This window comes from Gobio gobio (genome assembly GCF_949357685.1).
Source record: "Gobio gobio genome assembly, chromosome: 15".
NCBI classification, from domain to species: Eukaryota; Metazoa; Chordata; class Actinopteri; order Cypriniformes; family Gobionidae; genus Gobio; species Gobio gobio.
Genome location: NC_137108.1, coordinates 22,973,136 through 22,999,479, shown reverse-complemented (window position 1 = coordinate 22,999,479; position 26,344 = coordinate 22,973,136). Strand labels below are relative to the sequence as shown.

General features: G+C 37.4%; 3 protein-coding genes across 5 annotated transcripts; all 3 read left to right on the top strand.

Annotated features, from left to right (window-relative positions):
* Window positions 1-2,541: 2,541 nt before the first annotated feature.
* On the top strand, window positions 2,542-4,623 carry LOC307138267 (uncharacterized protein; the record flags this gene model as incomplete). The annotated part of the gene is made up of 1 exon (XM_079836479.1): window positions 2,542-4,623. The coding sequence occupies one exon, from the start codon at window positions 2,542-2,544 to the stop codon at window positions 4,621-4,623; it is 2,082 nt and encodes a 693-aa protein (XP_079692605.1).
* Window positions 4,624-5,836: 1,213 nt separating this feature from the next.
* On the top strand, window positions 5,837-11,611 carry fdps (farnesyl diphosphate synthase (farnesyl pyrophosphate synthetase, dimethylallyltranstransferase, geranyltranstransferase)). Of its 2 annotated transcripts, none has more exons than XM_079836448.1 (10): window positions 5,837-5,966; window positions 6,438-6,593; window positions 6,933-7,073; window positions 7,152-7,232; window positions 9,542-9,664; window positions 9,869-9,957; window positions 10,081-10,153; window positions 10,237-10,314; window positions 10,415-10,549; window positions 10,654-11,611. In XM_079836448.1, exons 1-10 carry the CDS (start codon window positions 5,964-5,966, stop codon window positions 10,852-10,854), a joined length of 1,080 nt encoding a protein of 359 aa, XP_079692574.1. In that variant the 5' UTR covers window positions 5,837-5,963; the 3' UTR covers window positions 10,855-11,611. The 2 variants fall into 2 exon arrangements, with proteins under 2 accessions (XP_079692574.1, XP_079692575.1); XM_079836449.1 differs by having other exon boundaries at window positions 5,894-5,966; window positions 9,587-9,664.
* A 5,562-nt stretch (window positions 11,612-17,173) lies between these two features.
* Window positions 17,174-25,481, top strand: rusc1 (RUN and SH3 domain containing 1). Of its 2 annotated transcripts, none has more exons than XM_079836447.1 (9): window positions 17,174-17,248; window positions 20,531-20,650; window positions 20,768-20,844; window positions 21,300-21,474; window positions 22,465-22,570; window positions 22,707-22,753; window positions 23,489-24,245; window positions 24,350-24,514; window positions 25,175-25,481. In XM_079836447.1, the coding sequence occupies exons 2-9, from the start codon at window positions 20,581-20,583 to the stop codon at window positions 25,338-25,340; spliced, it is 1,563 nt and encodes a 520-aa protein (XP_079692573.1). In that variant the 5' UTR covers window positions 17,174-17,248; window positions 20,531-20,580; the 3' UTR covers window positions 25,341-25,481. The 2 variants fall into 2 exon arrangements, with proteins under 2 accessions (XP_079692573.1, XP_079692572.1); XM_079836446.1 differs by lacking the exon at window positions 17,174-17,248 and adding an exon at window positions 18,560-19,297.
* The last annotated feature ends 863 nt before the right edge of the window (window positions 25,482-26,344 follow it).

Genomic DNA, 26,344 nt, shown 5'->3' with positions numbered 1-26,344 from the left:
TTATTTTGTGACTGTAATATAACCAATAATTTTTGGACTGAATCAAGTTATTTTATTTTTAGCCCTACAAATATGACCCACACCTTCATTCTCAAAGAGATTATCTTTATGAAAACCCAAAACTGCTGTCCCTTGAATATGTTGTTAATTTCTTTATCTTGTATGCAAAATTCCACAAGCAAAAATGGCTCAAGTGTCCTTTAAGCTTTCCTCTTTTTTTTGCTGAATATAACTTTTATTTCATCCCTTAAACTTATAAATAACAAAAACGTGCAAAATATTTGATGCATTATGACAATTTATTCAAGGATATGACTTATTATTACCTTATTATTATGCTTTTCTCTCTGTAATTACATATTGTGATGTATGCAATATTCATGTTTTCTGTTCCTTATCATTATGATGGTTCAGTGTAAGATAAACAACCTTACCTAATTTCCCTGATCTTACATGTATGTATAAGTTCTGTAATAAAAATAAAAATAAACTTTCCAAAACTATTTGGAACTAATGAAGGAGTATTTGGAGCAGAAATAGGCCTACTTCTTCATACGTCCAACTAATTTTTAAAAATTTTAAAGACCCCATAACACAAACTTTATGTTTATCGGTTTAACTAAAGATTATCTCGGCTAATATAGGACAACTTAACTTACTCACCAGTGGATGTTATCGACGTTACTGTGCGATCTGGCCGACAGTCAGAAAAAAAACACCAAAACCCTTCTGACATGAAAAACGACACAATGAATCGTGCTAGTTTGCTGTTATAATGTACATATTTTTTTCCATAAACCCTCTTCCACCATTCAGTAAAAAAAAAAAAAAAAAAAAAAAAAAAAACTTGAAAAGAAATCTCTCTTGCCATTGGTCAGTTTTTCGCGGGCAAGTTTACTTCTGTAAATTGATTTACAGTAGAGAAGAATTACAGTAGTGACCATATATTTTTCCATAATCCTTTGCTGTTTACAGTAACAGCCTACTGTAGGCTATACATTTTACAGTATCTTACTATTACAGTAAAAAATACAGATCAAATTAAAAAAATTCATTGAAGTGTAGTAAGATGTAAAAACATCTTAAAACATTGACTTTAATTCTCTTTTAAACCACGATGGCTCAAAAATTCAGCTCAGCACTTTTCTTAACAACCGCTTTTGATGATGTACATGGAACATTATCAAGCTGATGCTTGACGCGATTGCGGACAGCAACACAAAGTTGATCCGGCGCTAATTTGATCTAATATTTACTGTTATGTTAAATAAATGTGTTTTAAAGTTTTGTAGATTTATGTAGCAAATGAAAATCAATAAAATGATTGAATATATATTGAGACAGGGATCTTGTTAATGTTTTTGAGTTTTTTTAAAGCTTTAAGGTATAAAGCAACAGTTTTTCAATAATGGAAGAATAAGTAAAAGTATGGTATTTGAGGTACAATTATAGTAAGCCTAAGTAATAATATCGTTTCTGTACTTTTAAAACTTTGCTAAAGTGATAAGTTATTTTTAAAAGTGAATTCACACTCACTGAGAAAAGATACACCCAGCGATATGCATATAGGCTATTTATTTATTGGTTGAAAAATACTTATTTTGTTCAGCTTTGGAAGGGTTTTATTTGCATTATCCACTCACAAAAAAATGCTGAGGCAATTTGGGCTAGGGGTGTGCGATTTTCACTGACTTTGCAAAAAACAAACAAAAACACGACTTGAGAGTCCAAAAGCATTAATTGCATCATGATGAAGTCAGTAATGCTGCTATACAATTCAAAAATATCCCTGTATGAGTTTTTTTTTTTTTCATTTTTTTATTTATAACATACAATATAGTTACAATTGTTATATATCACACAGGCAAGAGTGCTGTTTTATATCAGTGCATAAGCATGATCACGAATTATATGAATATGAAGTTTTGTAATGAATTTGAGTAAATGATTCAATAACCCATTCATAAAGACAAGATACAATTCAGTTGGTTTGCTGATCATCCACAAGGGCCATGCTAGGACCCCTTGCTGTTATATTGCAAAATATTTAGTTTTCAACCTATTGTTGTTCTACTGGCAAATGCTGACACCATTTCTGGACAAAATTAATTTCAGATTTCTTTTTTTAATTTATATGATTGGAAAGATACTTATCTAATGTAATGTGATTGTGATTTCTCCTCAGGATTACTGAAAACAGGCTAATTGCAGTAAGTGTGAGTTATTTCACTTTACACTCTAAAAAATGCTGGGTTGTTTCAACCCATGTTTTGGCCAAATATGGATTTCATTCTAAACATTTAAATCAATGGTTGGATTTGTCCATATTTGACCCAAACATGGTTTGAAACAACCAAGCAATTTTAGTGTATATATTTTTTCCTTAACCAGATGTTTAACAAAATAATGTGGCGCTGTTCATTAGTTTTCATCAAGCTAAGAAAAAGTTATTATTTATACTTATAAAAGTCTTATAAAAGTGAGATTAGTATTTTTTTTCCTTCCAATGTTGTCTTTGTTTTGAGCAGGAATAGAGAAGCCATGGATTCCCAAATTTCAAAGACAACTCAAAGTCTTACCACTGCTGAGGACATGAGGAACCAAACCAAACTTATAATGCAGCCGTATGCCAACTGGGAAGAGTATCTGACTCCAGCACCTCTGTCCATAGCCATCCTGGGAGAGCTGGTTTTCATCTCATCCTCAACAGATTTCTCCATCAATAAAAATTCCCCCAAAGATGGATACAAATTCATCAAATACCCTGATTCCTTTCGTGCTTGCCTCATGCAAGTGTGTAACTCTGGTTGGTGGGCATTTAATGAGGCCCATACGAGCATGGATCAGATTCGCCTCCATACTGCCCAAGTTCCAGATTACATGAAGGCAGCTGTGAAGATTCTGTTCCAAGGTGATGATGAAGTTGTCAAAGCACATCTTCCTGATCAGCTGGACAATATCAGAGTCATTGCAGATGAATGTCTGGAGTTGTCTAATGCAACTGAAAAACGCTTCACTGATGTCATCAATATCATCCAAGAGCTGCTAGAAGCGTGTGTGAATGCAGAGCACTTCTATGGGGAAGAGATGGAAGCATTAAAGAAGAAACTAGAAGAGAGCAAACTGAGGGAGAAGTCAGCCCAAGAAACCAGGAAAAGGACTGAGAAGGCAGTGGGTGCCATGGAGAAGGAACTGGATGAGGCTCATGAGAGCTACAAGAAAGCCCTGGATTCTCTCCCTGGTGGATGGGAAATGATTGGCATGGATTTTGTTGGTGGGATAACACAGAGCATTACAGGCCTGGTTACTGGACTTACATCTCTTATTACTCACCCAGTGATAAACGCATGTTCTGCAACAACAAAGATCGCTGATACTTGGAGCAACATTAGAGATCAGGAAAGTGTAAGAGATGTGGTTACTGAAATAAATACATATAGTAAGTCTGCTGAAATATTAAATTGGGTGCAGAAAATCCAGGAACTAATGAATGTGACTTGTGAGGATAATGACATTGACTGGACAAATCTGTATGATCAGAGGAACAAAAATACAAAAACAGATTTCATTACAATACAGTTTGAAAGAATTGATGAAACTTTAAATGACATCCCTGACTGCCCATCAAAGAAACAAGCTAAAAAGTTATGCAATGAGGGCATGGAAATATGCAATCAACTGGCAAAATATGCACCAGATGGTAAATGTGACGAAGACAAAAGCAAGAAGATAATACACAAGGTCTTTGAATTGATCAAGTCGGCCCGTGTGTTTGATTGCAAAAGCAAAGACATCACAAATTCTCCAGCCGTTTCTCCAAAACCACCAATGATGCAAAAAGAAGAAAACAAGTCAGAGAACAAGAGTGCTTCACAGAAGGCCACAGAGAATTCACGATTCGCCATAGAGCAGACCCGAGCTCAGATGAACAAGACAAGAGAGACCTATGAGAAGTGTGTGGAGAACCTAGAGAAGAACCAGAAGGAACTAACGGATATCCTGGTCACTATGAGAAATTGTAAACTGAAAGAGATCGACTTCAAAACTACCATAGAGATGCTGGTCAAAGGAATGGATGCCATGGGGAGAGTGAAGGTGCAGTGGGAGAAGATGGTTCACTTCTTTCAGATGGTTTCAAACATTGTGAAAACCAGCCTGAGCAAAACTCTCACAAACTTTGTCTCAACATCTGAGAAAACACAAGCCCTCTCCTACAATGCAAAGCTCTTCTCAAAAGATCTGCTGTACATTCAAGCCTTCCAAGCCTGTAACATTGCTAGTCTGGTCCACATGATCTCTGGAACATACACAGATGTTTCCAGCAAGTACCTGATGGACCGTATCAGTTCACTGGGCAAACTGATGGTCATGGATAAAACTAAGCCAGAATTTGAGCATGAGCGACAACAGCTCCAGAACTCCTGTGATGAGGCACAAAAAGGCATCTTAAAGCTTGTCCTGCATAATAAAGAGGAGTTTGACAGAAAGAGCACTGCAAGACTAGAAAAGATCGACCGAGAGTTGCTTGCCATTCTGCCCGCTGCTCCTCCAGAGCAAATCAAGAGTATTCAAGAGGCTGTTAAAGCTGGATTCAGTGAGGAGGAAGAAGCAGCATACTACTGAGAGGATCTACCAAATATGTATTTTTGCTTGCTATGTACAAGATAATACTACCAATTAAGATTTAAGCTTTTCTGTCCAGTTACATGTAATAGTCAAGACAGCTCAATTTATCTGCATTAACATTGATACTAAAAATGTTAACACTAATTTTAAAAGCTGAGTTAGAAAAGGTGTTTGCATTGTTTTCTGTGTTTAAATTTAAATGTCAAAATAATCATATCATAACTTGCAAATGATTCTTACTAAAAACATATGCATGATTGTATGATCTTTAATGAAAAGTGGAAGTGACAGGAAATATTTGCTGTTAATAAATATGTTATTTATTTTCTTTTAAACTAATTTAGAAGAAAAATATGTAGAATGTTTTTGTTTATTTTTTTTAATTACTTAGTGAATCATTTTAGCTGCCTGTGTATGATACATTTGTCCTTAAATGAAGATTACTGTTAATGACATATTAATGCATTGCTGTGATGAAACGCCACTTTAATACAAATAAACATTACTAGTACTTTACTGTTGTTCTGTTGTATATCCCTGTAATTCTTTCCCTTTTCTAAACCAACTTTTTGAACTTTGTAGTGAAGACGTTAGAAGAAGATTACTTTTTTTAATCAAGTTGCAACAAATAAATTCACAAATATACAGTAATATTTGATGGCCTATTCAAATTCATACTAATATAAGCAAAAACAACATGAAGGAAAAAAAACATTAGTATATGGAAATAAATATTTTAAATTGTGCATGTATATCAGCATATCAACAGAAATAACAACAATGGAATACATGTTCATGTTTTTGAGGTATAAAAAATGGTGGAAATGGCTGAGATTCACTATTTGATTTCACAAGAATAATTTCTGAACTTATATCAGTTCAGTATAAGATTAATGCAGTTAAGAAATGGTGCAACGTAACTAACAGTTTGGGGTAGCCTTCAACAGTGAAGAAATAATTGTTCATCGTTAATCTAGTGAATATTATGCTACGAGAATCTGATAGGTTCACTTGCATTCACTCCACCCTTTGCGTCGTGGGTAGTTTCTTCTCATTGGCTAAATTCTCTGGAGCCCATCCTCGTTCGATTACTTCAGCCAATGGATGTTCGTGATGTCATATGAGCTTTTGCGTACACGCCCCAACAGATCATACGCAAAGCATTTCGGTAATTGAAGTTTAAAAGTGGGGACTTCAGACCGACACAAATGTACAGAAAAACTACAATATGCGGTACGCCCTCGGTCTAATGGGCCGTCTTGACTTTTCATACGGCAAGTGAAATAAAAGCACACAGATATGTGCTTGTCAGTAGTCTGAGCAAGGACGGAATCGTAATGGTAAGTCAAAGTAAACCTCTTGCATGATAAAAGTTTACAGTGAATCAGGTAATCTCAAATACGATGTAAATAATGTTCATACTGCTCTTAGCGAAGCTAGCAAAGTTTATGCGATCATGTTTACATATGAGAGCTAATGTTACATTGCTTATGTTATGTTGATCGTGCTAAGTAATTGTCTTGCTGTTATTTCCTAAAATTGGATATAATTAATTTAGCAATGTACATAAAAAGCAAGCATGCTAAATCAGAGTTTAACTGCAGATTAACCCAATGCATGAACAAGCTGCGATGTTAAGTTGTCTGAGGTTTTTATGTATTGTATTTGTATGTTGTATGTATTTTCAATTTAGGACGATATATTATTTACATATTATCCAAATGATACAGTAATCATGTTGTCAAATGTTTGCCTATTTTTGTATTTATGTTTCTGTCATTGCACTATATTTGTCTGCTCCATCACTTTAGGGTGACAGCAGGTGCAGTAACGGTGTCCAGCAAAAAGGAAAGATGTTGTCAGATGCTCAGCTCTTTGATGGGGTTTTTGAAAGGCTGGTGTCTGAACTTACTGAGCAAGACATCACTGATCCAGTTCTCACTGATGCCCTCAACAGAGTCAGAGAGGTAGAGTAAACTCTCGCAACCAGTACTGAAGAAACATGGCTGAATGAGATAGATGACAGGCTGCACTGGTTATTTAATGTGAAACTATTTAAGAAGCATACCATGTCACATGATTGACAAATGTCAATGTCATGGTGTCAGTACATAGACAAATAGAGCATGCTAATGTTAAAAAGAACAAAGTTTAGACACAGAGTCTGGCACACAGTGCAATTTAAAACTTTCAGAACAGATCTGAAACAAATCTTAATCAGCTCTGCATTGAATTTATTGTATTATTTGTCAGTTTTGGCTTGTCTTTGGAAATAAGTGTGATTATATTATTATTTTTTTCTTTAGGTGCTTCGGTACAATGCCCCTGGAGGCAAGAGAAACCGAGGCCTATCTGTCATTGGTTCTTTACGGGAGTTGGTCTCTCCCTCTGAACTGCCATCTGATGAAGTTCACCGAGCCCTTTTGGTTGGATGGTGCATTGAACTGGTGTGTGAAATTGATAAGATTAATTACAATGGAGAAAAAGAAAATAGTGCAGTGCAAAAACTTTTGATTTCTTCACAGCTTCAGGCATTTTTCTTGGTGGCTGATGACATCATGGATGCATCCATGACAAGAAGGGGTCAACCCTGCTGGTATAAGAAGGTAATTCATTTATTCTTGTCTTAAGATATGGATGCTGCTGTAAAATTGCATTATAAGGAGTGTATATTGATAAACAAATGTGTTTTCCATCCTCCAACCCCCTCCCCCACCCCCCGGTTACAAATTATGAAAATATTGTGTGTGGGGGTAACGCATTACAATTCAAATTACTTAAAGTTACTTTTTCACATTTATTTGACTGACAGCTCTCCTGTCCCCATGTTTAGAAAAAGTAAGTGCAGAGGCGTTGTGTATTTTTATTAGTGCTGTCAAACGATTAAAATATTTAATCGCGATTAATCGCATTAATGTCATAGTTAACTCACAATTAATCACAATTAATCGCACATTTTTATTTATTCTAAATGTCCCTTGATTTCTTTTTGTCCCATTATTTTTTCTTATTTTAATGCTCTTATCAACATAGAAAAGTGGATCGGCTTGCTTTGTTCAAATGTTTGTTTTATTGAAAACAACATTGGCATACTTTAGTCTTCGATTTCACACCAACATTCTCACTTGGAGCAAATAATCGCTCACACAATGTAACACTGCCCATCAATAAAAGGGTGAAACAAATACTTTGTTGCACAAACAGCCCCTTCAACAGCCCTTTCTAAGGGATCAAAACAGGGTGATACAAAATAAAATTACAAAGTGCACATGCAAGGTAAACTAGGACTCCGCCTATAGTGCAGTTAAACCAGGGGTCGCCAACTAGCGGACTCCGGTCCGAATCCGGACCGCGAAGCCTTTTGACGTAATGAAACAGTTAACGTTGCAATGCTCAGTTACTACGTTCAGACCCAGACGCGCGGTCAAGCATGCAGTGAAGAAGAGACTGATGGTGCGTTCACACCGGACGCGAATGACGCGACATGCACGCCGCTTAATCCGCGCCGCAGAATGTCTATTTGCGTCTTTGCATTGACTTAAATCACTCGCGCAAAACGCTTCATTCGCGTCTGGTGTCAGAGCAGAAAGCAGCGCTCAAGACAAGCACTTTTAGTTGAAGACCCCTGAGTTAAACCATGGCTTAATACGTTTCTCATTTCGGCGTCTCACGCTTGCCATCCACGTCTAATCTTTTAATGGCCCAAACGAGTGCGGGCAGCCGCAGCGTGCCTGATGTTTTGTTTCCGGTCTAGCTACATCCGGAGTGGTGTTGTAGTTTTTCTAACGTTACTAGTTGTTGCAACAGCATGTGAAAAAACTACAAAGTTTGTTAGACCAAAAAGAACGTTAATCTCGCGATAAAAAAATTGACGCCGTTAAAATAGGTTTGCGTTAACGTCGTTAATAACGCGTTTAACTGACAGCACTAATTTTTATGCATTTAATCTACCTTTACTGACCAATGTCTGGCTGCTGACCTTTGATGATTCAGTTAAACCATGAGCAAAAATTACTAGATTTTTTTGTTTTTATTGGTCAAACCTTTTTCTCCTGCGTCCTATTCTTCCATTATCCAGAATGGCAGCACAGCAGAGCTGCACCCTCTACTGTTCATGCGTGAATTTGCATTTTTATCCCAGCCTGAGGCTTATTTCAATTTTGGTATGAAGAGGTCTTTACATTTGCACAAAAATAGAACTTTTTTGTTATTAAAAAAAAAACAACAACAAACAAGCCCAGCCCAGGTGAGAAAAAGTAACGCAAAAGTAACGTAACGCATTACTTTTCTTAAAAAGTAACATAGTAACTCAGTTACTTTTTAAGGGAGTAACGCAATATTATAATACATTACTTTTCAAAGTAACTTTCCCCAACACTGCATGTAACATATTGTCCTCTTGATAATAATGAAATGATTGAACTCAGCAAATCCTAAATTCCACATTGTACCTATTTCCTTTTTTTTTCCACACACAAGATTGTTGATTATTATTATTATTATTATTATTATTATTATTACTACATTTTTACTGTTAAAGGCATGGTCCACCCAAACAAATCTGTCATCATTCCAAACCTGCATGACTTTATTTCTTATGTGGAACACAAAAGAAGATATTCTGAAAAGTGTTGGTAACCAAACCGTTTCGGTCCCCATTGACTTCCACTGTATAGTTAAAAATGGAGCACAAACCTTTTGGTTACCAACATCCTTCAAAATATCTTCTTTTGTATTCCACAGAAGAATGAAAGTCATACAGGTTTGGAACAACGTGAGATTGAGTAAATGATGACAGAATTTTCATTTTGGGGTGGACTATGTATTATATTATATTATATTATAACAGTAGTGTATATCAGTTGTATGGAGTATTTAAAATCTGTGCTAATTAGGCTCTTTTTAAATTTGTCAGGAAGGTATTGGTCTGGATGCCATTAATGATGCTTTTCTCCTGGAGGGGGCGATCTACCGCCTTCTTCGCAGAAATTGCAGAGGACAGCGCTACTATGTCCATTTACTTGAGCTTTTTACAGAGGTAACACAACCAAAAGCTTCATTAGTCTGCTATAGCACATGTACGCACATTTTAATGTATTATTGCACACTGGCAGCCTGTTCATACAAAGGTACACAAAACTGTCAAGCTGTTTATATCATATTAGCTGCTTCTCTCATATTAGCGGCATATTGTTTAATAGATAGGTGCACTCTCTCAAAACGGAATCTTTTTTTCTTTAAGACCTCTTTCCAGACAGAGTTGGGTCAAGCTCTTGATTTGATGACTGCACCTCCACACAAAATCGACCTTGATCGCTTTACCATGGAGAGGTGAGAAGATGAGGGCGTAAATGGAGCTGGGCTTTTGATACTTATGGCACAGACAATATTTACTTATAGCTTATCATTTGCCAATTTCCTACTGTAGACTGATTTACAGTGTATTTGCCTCAGGTACAAAGCCATTGTGAAATACAAGACCGCATTCTACTCGTTTTATCTCCCTGTGGCTGCAGCCATGTACATGGTGAGTTTTTGCATACACGTGTTTTGTGTATATTTTATAAAAAGTCTTATTTTTGTGATCATTTTTTTTTTTACTGATTACAGGCAGGGATTGAGAATGAGACCGAACACAACAATGCTAAAACAATTTTACTTGAGATGGGAGAGTTCTTTCAGATACAGGTATTAGTATAAAGTAACTCTTTTGAAGCCTAGTATCCTCAATGGTATCAGATCTGTTTTCAATATCTCAAAGCATTCATAACATGTTTGTCATTGACAGGATGACTACCTGGACTGCTATGGTGACCCTGCAGTGACCGGGAAGATCGGCACAGATATACAGGACAACAAATGCAGCTGGCTGGTGGTGACCGCATTGGGCATCATGACACCCGAACAAAGGGCAGAACTAGAGGTGAGAAAGTGTGGGGCAGCTGAATGACAAACAATTATAATGAATGCAATTATTATTATTAAAGTTAACAGTTTTCTGACTTAAACTCATCTTCTTTCTCTCAGGCATGTTATGGGCGTAGTGATGCCGAAAGTGTTGAAAGGGTCAAGGCTTTGTATGATACTCTGGAAATGCCTGTCCGATATTATCAACATGAGGAGGAGAGCTATCACCGCCTTCAAAAACTCATCCAGCTCCATGCCAAGAATCTGCCACATGCTGTTTTTCTTAATTTTGCCAAGAAAATATATAAGAGGAACAAATGAGGTGTGGTTCAGAAAACTGGAGGGACTTTATTGTATTTTTAGGCACACCAACTTGAGTCAAATAAATATGCAGTGAGGGATTTTAGTATTTTGAGTAAATATGAAAATGGTAGGTTTTAACTGCACTTTAAATATACTGTCAAGATGCATTTAAAAGTTCATCATTGTTTTTCCCCTTTTATTTTTGCAATACAATCCTCTGATTCAGAGGTTAGGCATTGTACAACAAATAGTACACACAGACAACACACAACATCTGTCAGTGTTTAAATTGAGGTACATACACACAGTATGTATAAACAGTTTATTTTCATCAGTTTTTGCATTATATTTTTAACATCTTTGGATGAACTAGGAAAAGGAAAGAAGAAAAGGAAAAAATTTAAAAATAAGTAAATAGTTATAAAAGAAAATATTCTAAGTATGAGAACCAAAAACTGCTGATCAGGTGCAGTCCCATGGGTTAGATGCACATATTCCTTGAAATTTGTAACTCGGATTATTTAATAAGTTAGATAAGCAAAGAAATGCCCTAGAGAAAATATCTACCCAAACAGAACACAATGGCACTTCAGGGCAGTTTCTTTCAGAATCCTAGCTTTATTTGTTTGTCGGTTTGTGAAACCTGTCACATTATTGTACTGTACATTTATGACTACCCAGAATGTATGAAGTCTCAAGTATCCGTCAGTGATCATCAATTTCAATTACAGAAATACAGCAATGTGTTTTTAATAAACAAATCTTATCAACGTTCTTTTATTAAGCATTTCTTACGTGTTTGAATGAGTGTGTGCAAGAGAAGTCTCAAGGAGTTGCGCGTGAGAGCCGCGGCGCGCGCATCACTACGAGAGATGCTGCTGAGGGGTGTGGTCTCGAGGATGGGATGAGAGAGAAGAGGGGAGGGTCAGATGACGGAGCGATAGACAGGAGGAAAGAGAATAACGGCATATAATAATTCCAGAGTCATGGCTTGTGCGATGGAATAGAGATCGAGATCAAGAAGAGCGCGCCCTTTATATCCTTCTGGAAATTGGGTAAATTAGGCCTATTATTATTTTTTTTGTATTACATGTATGCTAGATTTGAAGCGTTTTGTTTTATTGCCGAATTTTCTGATTCTTTTCTGATCTTTTTTGCTTGTAAGGAAATATTTCGAAGCTGTATCATAAACCGATACGTTATTAATGTGAATTTTAAGTCTACTGTATTGATACAGTGCCATTTAAAGTCTGCGGAGGAGGTGTCAACACAGCTCGTATGTCATCATCTTGTTAGATATCATTTTAAAACGCTCTTTAATTATTTAATATATTAGCCACCAAGATTAAATAATACACAATTGTGTATTCGAGTACATGATGTTCATATGTGTGTTTATATCAATCATGAGTTTATTTATTAAAGCCCCTGCTAGGCCTAGATTTACATCCTCCGTATCCAAGGACATTGGGCGCGAGCAGTGCATTGCCCACGGTGTTTATGAAACAGTGTTAGTTACTGCTATGATTTTCTGCTCCACATGGCTCCCGCAGAGGAAAAAACATATAGATATTATAGTGAAATAAAAGAGATTTCTGGATATGTTGAGGCTACATTTTGTGACAGCACGTTCATTACCTTCCTTTATATATGATAATGTTATGTTCTCTCTTGGCATGAGCTTTTAGATTATTCTCTAAATAATGAAAGAATTGCGAGAATCCCATGGCTTGTGAGAATGCAATAAATGACTCTGAAAAGATGTTATAATATTGATATAATAGGCCTACAGTAGGCTATATGAAATACTGATACAAACACGTGCATGCACACAGATAAGTATTTTATATAGGCCTATTATGTCAATATTATTACAATGATATATTATTTCTAATACAGAAAATGTAATATCAGTATTGAGAATACCAGCATTCTATATATATATAAAGGGCGGTGTGTACAGTAGGTACTTGTGTTTCAATATAACAGAATAGTGTACATATTTTTATGCTCTGAGAAACTGTAAATAATAATGATGTTCAATATTAGTCCAGGAACAACAGAGAAATACTTCATCTATGAAATTGACCAAATTATGTTAAATTATGGAGAATTTTTGCACCTCTCAAGCTATTTTTTTTTTTTTTTTGCTTTTGTGATTCTAAACAGAATATGTATTTTTTGATATTTCAGATACTAACTAAATCCAGGATGTGACCCCATAGCTTTACAAACTCCTTAGACAAACACCAACATAATAATCAGGATATAAAAACTATACCACCATGCATCCCTCTTCTCGTCCCTCTGTGCCCCCACGTTCCCGCAGGTTTGACAATAGGCGCACAGAGGTGAAACCAAGCCAAGGGGCTAAGAGGGAGGACAAAAACATGAACACAGCATCTTCATCCCCTCGGCGTGGCACTCGGGGACCACCTGAGTCTTCCAGGTTAAAAGGCCCCGGTCAAGGTGCACGAGCCCCAGTGGTTCAGTCCAAACTGGTGCGGCCACAGAAGAATGGTGCTCACGCAATTCCAGCAATCTCAAAACCAAAAAGTGGACACACTGTATCAAACCTGGCCCCAGCTGTGGATCCAAACTGCAATGAGCCCAGCCTACCTTGTCTGTGTTGTGATGGCCTTTCACCTCAGGATAGCAACAGCCTTTTTAATCACAACCATAACAACAATAACACTGTAAACATCAGGCAACAAATGAAGCTATCACCGCCACCTCCTCAGAAGGAATTGGCTGTTCCAAAACAAGATATCAAAGAAGACGAGTGTGAGCCAGAAGTAAAGCAACCTCATGCCATCCCAGTGAAGGAGACAGAGAAGGAAAATGGCAATGTGGATGAAAAAGAGGGTGGTGACCAAAAAAATGATGACTGCAGTGTAAATGTAAATGGCAACATTGATGTGAATGGCAACGGTAATTGTGATGGTGAAGATGATGATGAAGATGATGAAGATGATGATACTCTTGTCCCTTCATCCTGCAATTGCCCAGAATCCATGCTAGACTTCTCCCTCACATCTTCTACCTCATCTTCTTCCACATCCATTAGCAGCTGCTCAGATCTGGAGTGTGACTGCCCTGATACATTTTCATTGTCATCACAAGACCAAGAGGCCACTGAAAACTGTCCATCTTCTTGTTCCCCGGTCTCCAACTGCCTTACCTTTCAGTCCAGCGTCTTACCATTGGATCTCAACCCTTCTGCAAGATCGCCTTGCTCCTCTGATGAAGGTTATCCCTCGGCCCCTTGCTCTCCTTCCTCTGACTACACAGAGAGCAAGTTATCAGAAGAAGGAAAATGTATTAAAGTGGATCTCCTCCATTTTTTAGATTCCATAGAAGAATTGGGTAAAATGGATCTGTTCTACCGCATTGTTAGGCTGGCACATTGGCAACTGGATGGTGAGCTGATTGTCAGAGATAGATTGGATCACCAGCAGAAGCTTCAGAGGGTCAACAAAGAAGTTAAGTTGGCATATCTTGTGAAACTACAGGAGGGAGGGTTAGACTTTGACAATGAGGATATCACTGGAGTTTTGGATGAAATGGGCAACATTGACATTCCATGGAATTTGTATAAAAGCAACAAATCAAGTGACTCCCAGGAATTTTCAGATGCAGGGGTAGATCTGACAGCTCCTTCTGACCTTGATGAAACCCCTGCCTCTGATTCACTTGCCTCATCGCCATTGGATCCTCCTCCCCGGCCCCCAAAGCCTCCAACAAGGCATGTGAGTGCTCATCCAGAATCACACACTTATGAGAACATCAGTGGACATGCCTTCTCAGTCTCATCCACCAATGACACAACTCTTTTCTCTACAATGGTCCCTGTTCCTACCTTGCCTGCACTCTCATCCTCAACCCCAGCCTTAAAACCTCCAGCCCTTCCTCCTCCCCCATCACAGCCTGTGCCCTACTTCTCCCTAAATACAGACAGACCTACTCTCACCGCCCCTACACCACCCATTCCTCCCCCAAGAAGACGTCATAAAGCCCGTCTAGAGGCTCAAAGGCTTGCTCAGCTTGAAAGAGAAAAGACTCCTCTGTCCCTTCCACCACCAACGTCCAGACCTCCTCCATTGCCACCTCCACCTGCAATGTCCACGCCTCCAGCTATTCCACCTCCACCATCACTCCCACCCCCTCCATCTTTTCATGCTCTGGATGTGGAAATCAGGAAGTTGCTTGCACTCGCAGGCCTCACCCAAGCTGAATTGCTTAAACTTAGTCCCGAGCTGGGTGTCTGTGTAGATGTAGTCCTGGAGAATGAGCAACCGCCAATGTCTGATGTCTCTCAGATTGGAGAAATCAGTGTTGACAGAACACACAAGGAAGATGGTGTAGATAAGGGGTTGCATTCCATACTGAGAGAAGGAACCAGATTTGGGAAAGACAGGTCTACAGGTGTAAAGGAATTAGACACTCTCAGTGAAAAGGACGTTTCTAAAGACGAACAGAAAGAAGCAAACAGGACAACATCCTTCACAGAAATGGCAAGACGACGTAAGAGAAATGGTGGAAATGGTAATCATAGCTGCAGTTGTGAATCCAATGTTAGCCTATCTCCCAACTCTGGATATTACAGCACTGACCTTAGCAATACAAACATCCCGAATGTTAGCTTTGGGAGTTTTGATTATACTTCTATCATCTCAGACACCCCTCCTCCTCCACCTCCACGACCATTGCCCCCTTGTCCACCAATTGTCTCCAATCCTCCTGAGCTTCCCCCTCTTAAGCCATGCACTCTATCTGCCAATGCATCTCGCCCAGATAGATTTGACTGGCTGATAGCCTTCACCCCAGAAACAGAGTCGGCACCTCTCGAGATGCGAAAATTGTCCAATGATGGCACATTGAAAAAAGGCTCAACTTCAGGCTTAAAAGTCACAACCTTTAAAGAATTACGCAACAGAAGCAAACAGAGCTCCAATCTAGCCCATATTCAGTCAGAACCCGATCCGACTGTCATCACCCCAGACCCTGATTTCCTGTACAATCTCAAATGGAGAAGAGAGAAGATTGATGGGGATGGCTGGGAATATACTTCCCAAGCACAAGCCTCTTTTCTTCAGCCGCCACCCACTCCTGCCTCATTGTCCCTCTTTAGGGAAATGTGCCGCCTGAATATACAAGATGGTTGCCCAGCAGAACCCAAAGTGTCCCAACAAATTGGCTGTTCTGTAAGCGAAGGCAGCCTTAGGACTATTTGTGATGAAAGAGATAAAGATGTTCACACCAAAAAGATGGAAGATGAAGTGGAAGTTAGGGGAATGGCAGATGGAGCGTGGACTTTGGAATCCAGGACAACAGGTAAAGTTGCATTTCATAAATACATTTGTTTTCTCTCACCTGTTTTGTCTTAGAGAGTTAAAACAGTGCAAATTCAGTGGAATATTAAAGACAGAGTAAAATAACTATTGTCTATTGACATTGAAAGTGGTGAGCCAGGATGAGAGTCACACAGGCAGATGGGTAGATGAATCAGCAGAGCAAGACTGGAGGGAATCTCAGAATGCAGCAAGCTTAATGCTCTGTTATTTCTCATGATGTCACAAAGCCTTTTAATTATTCATCCTCTCAGCAGGCTGATTCCCTTTTTCTCTCATCCTCTCTTCCCTTGCCGTGCCACACATTCTGTCATACTTTCCTCAGTCAACCTTCCTAATTTTCAGTCATAGTTTCTATTTTAGGTGAATTGAAGTCAAATGAGTTGCCATTTCCCTTAAAATGATACGATCACAAATGTTGTCTCAAACAATAATCATAATGCACACCTCTGTCCTTAACCCTGCTTTGTCATCTTTCTGACATGCCTCGCTTTCTCCTTTTAATAATTTGATACTCCCATGCTTGTTATTCTTGCTTATCGTTATTTTATATTTGCCATTTCCCTTTTGCTCTGCTCCTTTCTGCACTGTTTATCTGCACAATGGAAAAGGCAAATTTGCTTGGATCAGGTTACTTCACTTTTGACATCAGATATAAATGGCCTCTAATGTGCCTGTAAATTGAGTCGCAAATACATTTGAGGGAGCCCTCATTTTTGTTTACAAGGTTATCACATCATACCATGCAATAGCAATATTTGTGCTATTCATCTTTTTCATAGATATTAGTATTTATGAATTTAACACTTTGGTGTTTAGTTCTTCAAGTTGTGTGTCTGTTATAATTTTCTGTTACGAAAATTGCTGTTTAGTTAATCATTACACCTTTCATCACTCTTTTTTGACTTTGTCAGTTAGCACACAAAAAATGACCTTATGCCTTTAAGTGTATGAAAGGCGTGACTCAGACCTTTACACCAATCACAATACAGCAACAGGGAAACAGGAAATACTGAGTCAAACTGACTTCATTTGAGAGAGAGATATCAGCACAAGTTAAGGTAAAGTAAAATGGTTTTATGTGAGTAAATCATAATACTCTAGAGGTATTGTACGCACTGTATGATGAAAAATTTATACTTTTTGACTAACCGAGGTTCAAAATGATTCAGTTGGATGGCTCAATTTGACAACACTTCATGGATCACAATAATCCATTGAAATGAAACATGCAATCTACTGACAAGAGGCAGAAAGTAATTGTCAATATTGTGCATATGAAAGAGCATATCCGGAAGCGCTAAAGTCTTGTAGTGTGCCTTTCAAGTCAAAGCTGCCATTGCAGGTGAAATGTGATCCTAGTGAGATCCTTGATAGAGAGTGCATGCTTTTCTGCACACGGTCGGACGCTGAGGGATCAGACATAGTGCTGTTAGGCTTTACACACCATATGCCACAGAAAATGTAGGTTTATAGGATTGTAGGATGTTTTAGTAGTTAAGGCAAATAAAAGATATAAGGGTGTGGCACTCAGTACTCTGGGCAGTTATAAGAAGGAATTTGTGTATTAGATAAATTTTTATGGATTGAGTACGTTTTATTTTTATAAGTTTTTTTTGGAAATTGTTAAGGAACCATTTTCAATTAATGCATATTTTTATCTTGTGTCTTGATTATTTATGCTAAAATAGTTAGTCTTTCTAACTGAAACATTGAGTTGCATTTCATTAAATGTGCTATCCAAATAAAATGTATTATTAGGATCTAAATTTTCTCATCTTTGGACAGTGAATAATATACATACTTCCCCCATACACTGTGTTGTGTTGTGCTGTGCTGTGTTCTAATGTTTTAATGGTTATTATAACACAGAACATACTCTCTTTAGCATATTGAATTTTTGAAGGAGTTCTCTGTCATGTTTCATCATATTTACATAAGTGCATTCTCTCTTCTTCAAAATGACACTAACATTTTTCCATTCTCTCTTTTTCTTCCTCTTTCTTTACTGTTTGCTGTTTTACCATTCTGCCCATCCTTTCATTTCTGAATCTTCTCCATTGTTATCATAATTCTTCACCCCCGTACACATAATGCTCCTGTTAAAGTGTCCTCACCACCCCTGTCCCAATGCTTGACCTCACCTTATTACCTGCACTCTGCTCCCCTGTCACAAGCCTCCCAATTTTACCACACTGACACTAACATGAATCATGCCGTGGCCCACTGTGAGGATTCCATAAACATCTCAAACCCGTTGTGCATAAATTCCACTTTTGACTGCAGCAAAAACGACTATACTGACTCCCTGTACTGTGCTGGGCCAGAAAACAATGCGTTTTTGTTCTGTAAACAAGACAATGATCTCAGTGGTAACATGAATTCTCTGTACCACCGCTGTAATCATGCTGACAGCTTTCTAGATTCTTTATACATCTGTGGGCATGATCCTGACTGCACAAACACCAACTTCTGTCTTGAGTATAACAATGAAGTAGATTTAATCAGAAATGATGATTCACACTACAGTGATGCCAGATACACAAGAAATACCCTGAAGCTGTTCACTGACCCTGAACCACCAACTAACATTAACACACTCACTGAGGGTGACATAACACCATACAAAAACATTGACATGCAGACTTACATTACTATGCGAAACCTCAAAAATCGGAGCTATGCAAACAAAAACTGTTATAAAGATGCCGACTCGCTGTTTGATTTGAACTCAGACATCACGGATGACTCAAAAGCACCTATCAACCCTTATTATGACAGTAATGAAAACACGCTAATGAACAAACAGCAGCTTGTCTCTTTCCCTGCCTACTACCTTTACCACCCCAAAAACTGCCCCTTGCATAAAGGCGCCCCACCACGGCTGTCCCCCGTAGGAGCGATCTCACCTCCCCACAGGTCCGGGCCTCCAGTTCCAGGCACAGATGTCGCTCGTCTTTGCTCACCCCTGTTCCCTCGCAGTCACACCCTTCCTGCCCTTGCTGCACCCCTTTACTACCCTTATCTGTACACTCCCCCTGTTCAAGCCCCTCTGCGGGAGCCATCGGTCCCCATACTTCACTCTCAGAGTCCACCACCGCTCACTTCCAGTAAGAGATCAGTGCATTCTCATTTCTCTCACTTTCCTCCACTTCTTTCCCACTTTCTTTGATTGTACAGCACTATGTCTGTTTGTCTGTGTGTCTTCATATCCTGTGGATATTGTAGCACTGTCAGTGTCTGTGACAGTGTGAGATATGTGGTTGTCTGTTGCATGATGACCTCAGAACCTCTTTCTGAAAGTGATAATATATGGCTTATGTCATGTTATTTTTTAATGTTCTGTTAGTGTTCCTTTTTTTTGTTCACTTGAAATATTGAAGCCTATTATAAATTCTGTAAATTAAAGATGCACTATTTGTAACTTTTGACCCTCCAGCGGTTGAATCATACAACAAATTACTTGTGGAGGAACATTGTTTTAGAAATTACGTGAGTTGTACCACGGCTTTGCTATTTTGCGTGGATGGATTTAATGACTAGAGGCCATTAGACTGAAACAGTGGACACTATTAGAACTCGGCTAGTAGGCTTTAAGACAAATAGACCAAATAAGTAACTAGTTTAGAGATTAAACACTGTTTATGCACCTTCCATTACATATAATAGTAGCCTCTTCTTTATTTATGGATATGACATAAACATGCATGGAATTAATTCCGGACAGTTTCCCCACAAAATCTATCCAGACTCTAAAATATAAATTATTATACGCCAAGGTAAAAATATAGGTTGGAAGATGGATTTATGATACAAAAAGTGACATAATATAGCTTTAATAATTTATATATATATATATATATATATATATATATATATATATATATATATATATATATATATATATATATATATATATATATATATATATATATATATATATATATATATAATTACACAATGAATATATATAATACTTTTATTTAACCATTGCTTTTTTGTGTATGTATGTATATGATTGTGTGTGTTTTGATTCATGTAATTTTTTTTACATTTATATTTTTGTTTATTTTTTAAGAGATTGGTCTTTCTTTTTTTTATGCTGCTCAGCATGTTTTGTTTTCCACTTACTTTATGGTAATGCATGTGACAAACCCAAATATGTCAAATCAGATCCAAATATGTCTCAAATGAATAAATATCTTTCATAATTTATTCATGAATATTTGTTCCTCACAAACTGCTGTCATGTTCTGCACTTGATGAATCAGGATCAGCTGTAATACATTGTCATCTGTTAATCGAGTTTCTAACCCCACCCTGCTGTCTTTCCCTCCTAATAGCTGTTCGGAGCTTCTCATTTGCCGGCTCTGAGCAGAAGAACACGGCCTGGATGGGAGATGATGTGAGGACCTCACTGAGTGCTGCAGGGCTGTCTTCTGCATGCCTGCAAGAAAAGAAAAGTAATATAATATAGTATACCTCATGATTATAAAAAAAGTGCTGGTCCATATTTGTCTTTATTTTACATTAATAATAAAAAAATAAAAAAAATTATTGTATGTGTTTTTGTCACACAGCTCTTGTCAATTCAATCAGCGTGGCAGTGGAGGCCATTTTGGCTCAGTTCAGTTCATCCAGGACTGTTGTACAGAAGGTCAGTTTTGTGCTAGCTTTCTTTTTTAAACTTTGCATCATTAACCCCACTTTAGTTTAATATAAACATTCCCACAGGAAAAAAACAAAAACTTTGAACTAAAGTTAGTAAATCCCTACCTGTTTTTTCCCCTCTCTCCATGCCACTTCCATGCACTTGGCTTATCTCTTCCTTTTTCTTTCTCCAGTTTTACTCAGTAAATAAGGTACATCAAAGTCCATAAACATGAGATTTGCAAATAACTTATTTGCACACTAACCTCATGCACCTTTTCACCTCTTTCTTCTTTTTCTTGCTCCCTCTCTCTCTCCTTTTTATTCATTTTAAATACTTTATATATATCCTATATCTCTTTTTTCCATTGCTTTGCACATTTGTTTTTTTTTCTCTGTCTGTCTCTCCCTTTCTTTTCTCTGTCTATCCTCCATTGCCCTTTTCTTGACCTCTGTTGACAGACTCTTTCTGGAGACAGCAGTGTAAATCCCTCTCTGGGTCGTCTGGTACTGCATTGCCTTTGCCCAGCCCTGCGCAGCCTTCTCTGTGATGGCCTCAAGCCCCACCAGAGTGACCTCATTGCAGGCAGAAGGCCAAATTCACCCTGGGGATTGGTTCAGGCCTCCACCAAACCAGGTATAAGACATCTGGACCTGGATTATAAGACAATTACCTTCATTAAATATCTAATTTTTGTATCTACCTCTCTTTCTCTCTCCTTCTCTATCTCTCATCCTCAAACTTGTTTCATTTTCTTCTTTTCTGGCACCGTGAATCCCTGCAGTATTGACTCATGCATCTCTGTCATACTTCCAATCTTTAAATATTCATCGGTTTTCTCCCTCAATGTTTTTGTTTTTGCTGCTCATATTCATTGTCTCATATTTTTTGGTAGCTTTAGCATAATTTAAAATAAATCATACAGCATGGTACACATTCATTCTGTTGCCCTTTCTAGCATATTAAAATAATCAGTGATTTGCTTAAATGCATCTTAGAGGTGCTGTATGCAATTTTTGACTGTAGTAAAGCATAAAAATACCGTAATATGTTTGCAGTTATTTCGGAAACATGCTAAGTTCACAAAATCATTCTTGTTTCTCCGACAAACATTCTACTGCCAGTTATTCTACTTTTAAATGTGTGTTCCATGTCCGAATGTCTGTTTTTGTTTTGGTCCGTGTGATCCCACCCACTGCTAATTTACCCATTAGTATTTTGACACCCTGGGTTGCCAGTTGGCGGAAAACACGGCATATTGCAGCCATGAAAGCCAGCAAATGAACTGGGTCAGAGAGTGCAGATTATCCCCGAACTAAAATGCCTCAACATCCACCTATAAAGCTCTATGGCCAGAGGCATATTAAAAAGCAGATAAATCAACTCATCAATTTACATTGTCAGGCTTATCGCCTTCTGTTGTCAATTGCTCTCGTTCCGGTTGCGTATCCTCAATCTGGCAACCCGCAACCAAGGTAGTCTGAGGTGGAGGTGGCAGGGCAAACAACTCTCTCCAATATTTTGAATTTGAACTGCAGTACCCATTTCAACCACTAGCTGTCAATATTACATACTGCACATTTAAATGTGTCTTCTCTCTTCATTTATGGTGTTCCTTTCCTTTAGGCCCAAGCACACAGGCTTTGCACAACCTCCAGACTAAAGTAGCGGGGCTTCCCCAGCTTAAGCAGAGCAGACACAGGTTCAACGCCTTCCTGTTTGGCCTTCTCAAGTAAGGCAGCATTTTCCTCAGAACTTTTCTTCCTTTCTAAGACGATTTCATTGACAAATTGACATAGGCCTATGTGTCTCTCTCTCTTCTTGTTTTTCTCCACTAATGTATTCTTCTCTTCTAATCTGTCATGTAGTGTCAAGCTTCTGGATAACTGGCTTTCCCATCTGCAGTCCTGCAGTGGTAAGTATTCATATTTACTGTTGTTCTCTAGTGGTCCTAGTTTTTGGAACAATAGCAGCTAGTAAACCATCTTGGACAGTGATAGCAATGATGGATTATAAAAACACAAACATTATATTTTTATTCTTTTTTTTAATCACTTCACATCGATCAAATATTAACAACAACAAAATGCAACGGAGCTAAAAACGGCTCTCATATGCTGCAGAGATGAGATTTTTTTAAGCCCAAGCAGGAAGTTCGCACCACCCTGGTACCCTCGACAAAAAGCCAGTAGGATTTTTTTTAACTGGCTTTTGGATTACCACAGAAAAGTTATGATTTGTTTTGTTCATCAAGATAATCTTCATAAATTAACTTTAGTGAATTTCGAGGCCTAAATACAATCGCCAGGTGTAAAAAGCTAAGTTGTGCTATAAACGAACTACACCACAGTCACATGACTTTACCGTCACCACCACATTCGACGAATGTTTCAAACTGTCTTTAAAATCTGGAAGTTGGAAAGTTTGAGTTAGAATAGTTTTTAATAACATAAACATAACATGACAGCAAAATCAGACTATACAACCTGTTTTTAGCCACAAAAAAATCTTAATTAAACCAGTTAATGCAATTTAAATGTTTACATTTTTTATTTATTTAAATAAATCCTGTAATCATTTTTTAAATAATAATACCTTTTATTAACTTTTTTTAAAATAATAACTGTAATTACTTTTTTACGTCCCGCAGATGTGTTGGAGACATATTATCGCCCCAATTCCTTCATGCGTCTGTCACTCACTTCTTGCCAGTCTCTTTTTGAGGAGCTTCTCCTCCTACTGCAGCCTCTCTCTCTTCTGACCTTTAACCTCGACCTGCTGTTTCAGCATCACCACCTTGACCCCTCCTCCCCAACTCTTACCCCAGCCAGTCAAACATCTGAGATATATAGCCCGCCAAATGAAGACTTCAGCTTCCACTTGTCACCCAAGGGGATTTTCCAAGGAAATGGCCATAATCTTAAAAGCTTGTTAGAGCAAGACTGTGGCAGTTTGGGTTTAGACACCAACCCTAATTCAGGTCTCACAAGTCATGTTCTTGATGTGTCAGCCTATCGCAATCCAATTTCGCTGTCATCAAGCGTCATCAAGGAGGAAGCCAATCCGCCATTATCATGGTTTAAAGGGAATGAGATCTCCGCACCTCCTAATGCTGGAAGCATTTCCCAGCAGGCAGGCCAGGCTCTTCAGCAAGGCTGGGGGGCAGTAATGCGCTTAGGGGAACGTTTGGGGCAGAACTTTGGTTTGGCCACTAACACGGAGGATGTTAAAGGTCCTGACTCACCAGATGAATTCAAGACAGGCTTCTCACTGAATCCAAAAAGTCCAGTTGAAAACAGGCAGCAACCAAAAGAGGATCTTTCTTTGTGGGATAGTGGAACAGCTGTTCCCTGGGGTCTGGGACGACTCTTTGGAGCTTCTAAGAGCCCCAACAACCCACCAAGCAGGTTTGATGAATTTTTTTAAAGTCAGTTAAATTTGTTTCAGATGTGTCAGGTTTATTCATGTGACAAATCTTTGTATTCTCTTCCATGCTGTTCCTCTCACATAGGCGTCCATCTCAGTGGCTCTCCCCTGGCGTAACCGTCCTTTCTCGCATAGTGAATCTTGGCCAGGGTTCTCCGCCTGAGAAGAAAGAGCTCCAGAGAAGCAAAGATAAGGAAGAAGATGAAAATGAAAAGATTAATGAAACCAGAGATCAGCCAAAGCCCCTGAGGTAAAGTTTCCATTAGATTATTCACATTCTTCTTATCAGATTTATACTTATGCATTTTATGAGAATAAGGTTCAAACCTTTTTAGGTCCTTTTTTTAAAAAGTGTTTTTTGTAGGGTCACTAAATAGTCATTTAATTAATTCAGAAATACTTTTTGTTTTTTTAAATCAACACTTAAATAATGATATTTCATTATATTTTCAAAACAACAGCTTTTTACTTAAAAAAAATATAACTTTTTGAAAATAAGAGGTGTGCACACAAATTCAAGGTGAAAGGAAAATGTGTATTTACTTTAAATTTTAGATTCATTAAGTTTAATTAATTAATTAAACTAATGTTAATGACATTTTTAATATAGTTTTTAATAAAATTTTTCACAATTCTTTTTCATTTATTTTTATTTCAGTTAGTAATTTTTGTAAACTTATTTCACTCATCTAATGTCTACATTATATAGTATTTTAGTATATAGTATATAGTATTCTTATAAATAAGAAACATGTTTTTAATAGTTTTAATAATAATAGTAATATGTTTAATTTATATAGCACCTTTCCCGAGCTTAAGGGTGCTTCACAACAATAGAACAATAACATGACAATAATACAGCCAATCATATGGACAGTCATATGCACAATGTTATTTTTTGATTCATCAGGGCGGTCAGAACTCTTTGTGACCACACAGGCACTGGAGCCGAGCTGAGCTTCAGGAAGGGGGAGGAGCTTGTTCTGTTGGGAGGTGTGGACCACGACTGGATTCGATGTCGTCAAGGTCACAATGAGGGCCTTGTTCCCATTGGTTATGCTTCACTTATCATGTGACTTAACTTTAATTCTGCCTGTATGTTTGTGTGAAAGAATATCAGGGGATAACATACAAGGAAAAAGAGACCATATATAGATGTAGTTATTAGTAGCTGTGTTACATGTTTATCTCTGACCCTTGTTGTCTGGTTTGTGATGTCTGGAATATTTTATGTAATATATAGGAAACAACTCACTATAAATTACTGTATAAATTATCAAATATATATATATATATATATATATATATATATATATATATATATATATATATATATATATATATATATATATATATATATATATATATATATATATATATATATATTTTATATATATATATATATATATATATATATATATATATATATATATATATATATATAATATATATATATATAGGTATATAGATTTTACAAAGATAGATAGACGGGTAAACAGGAAATAGAAATGGGTAATGAATAAGTATCAAGTTAAACATAAAATAAAACCATCATATTATATTTATTATTAGGTGTTCTGCCATAACAAACGCATTGCCCACAAGTTTACTTAATTAAAGAGCTCAGTGCAAAGTTATCAAAAAATGCATATTCGTAAAACAGTACTTCATCATCGTTTTAAGTTCAATAAGCAACCAATATGCATATGTGGCTTTTTTCAGGCAAACCACTCTCGTCATATCATCAGCCCAGCTATGTTTTATAAAGATACGCACGACTTTATCGCAAAGGCATGAGTTTTGGTTATTTGGGGGCTGCATTAGTGCATAAATCAAAAGTTAACTCTTTAATTTATTATACAATTAATGTGTTTATTTTTTATTATAAAGCTATTCAATAAGGATTTACTGACTAGTCAGTCTATAAACGAATTGCTGGATAATTAAAAATAATGTATTCCTCAAAAAAGTAATAATTTGTTTTTTGTTTTTTACACCAACAATTGATAGGTGTTGCCTGAAAATTCCCTAGTATACACAAATTTTTTTTATCACCAAAAAAAAAGGAAAACGCTTTTTT

Coding starts and splice junctions, on each gene's coding strand:
- rusc1 (XM_079836446.1), top strand. CDS start 18,565: ATGAATTCTCTGTACCACCGCTGTAATCATGCTGACAGCTTTCTAGAT. Junction 19,298..20,530: donor TCCACCACCGCTCACTTCCA/GTAAGAGATCAG, acceptor CCCTCCTAATAG/CTGTTCGGAGCTTCTCATTT. Junction 22,571..22,706: donor TTCCTGTTTGGCCTTCTCAA/GTAAGGCAGCAT, acceptor TCTGTCATGTAG/TGTCAAGCTTCTGGATAACT.
- fdps (XM_079836448.1), top strand. Junction 7,074..7,151: donor TTGGATGGTGCATTGAACTG/GTGTGTGAAATT, acceptor ATTTCTTCACAG/CTTCAGGCATTTTTCTTGGT. Junction 9,665..9,868: donor TACTTGAGCTTTTTACAGAG/GTAACACAACCA, acceptor TTTTTCTTTAAG/ACCTCTTTCCAGACAGAGTT.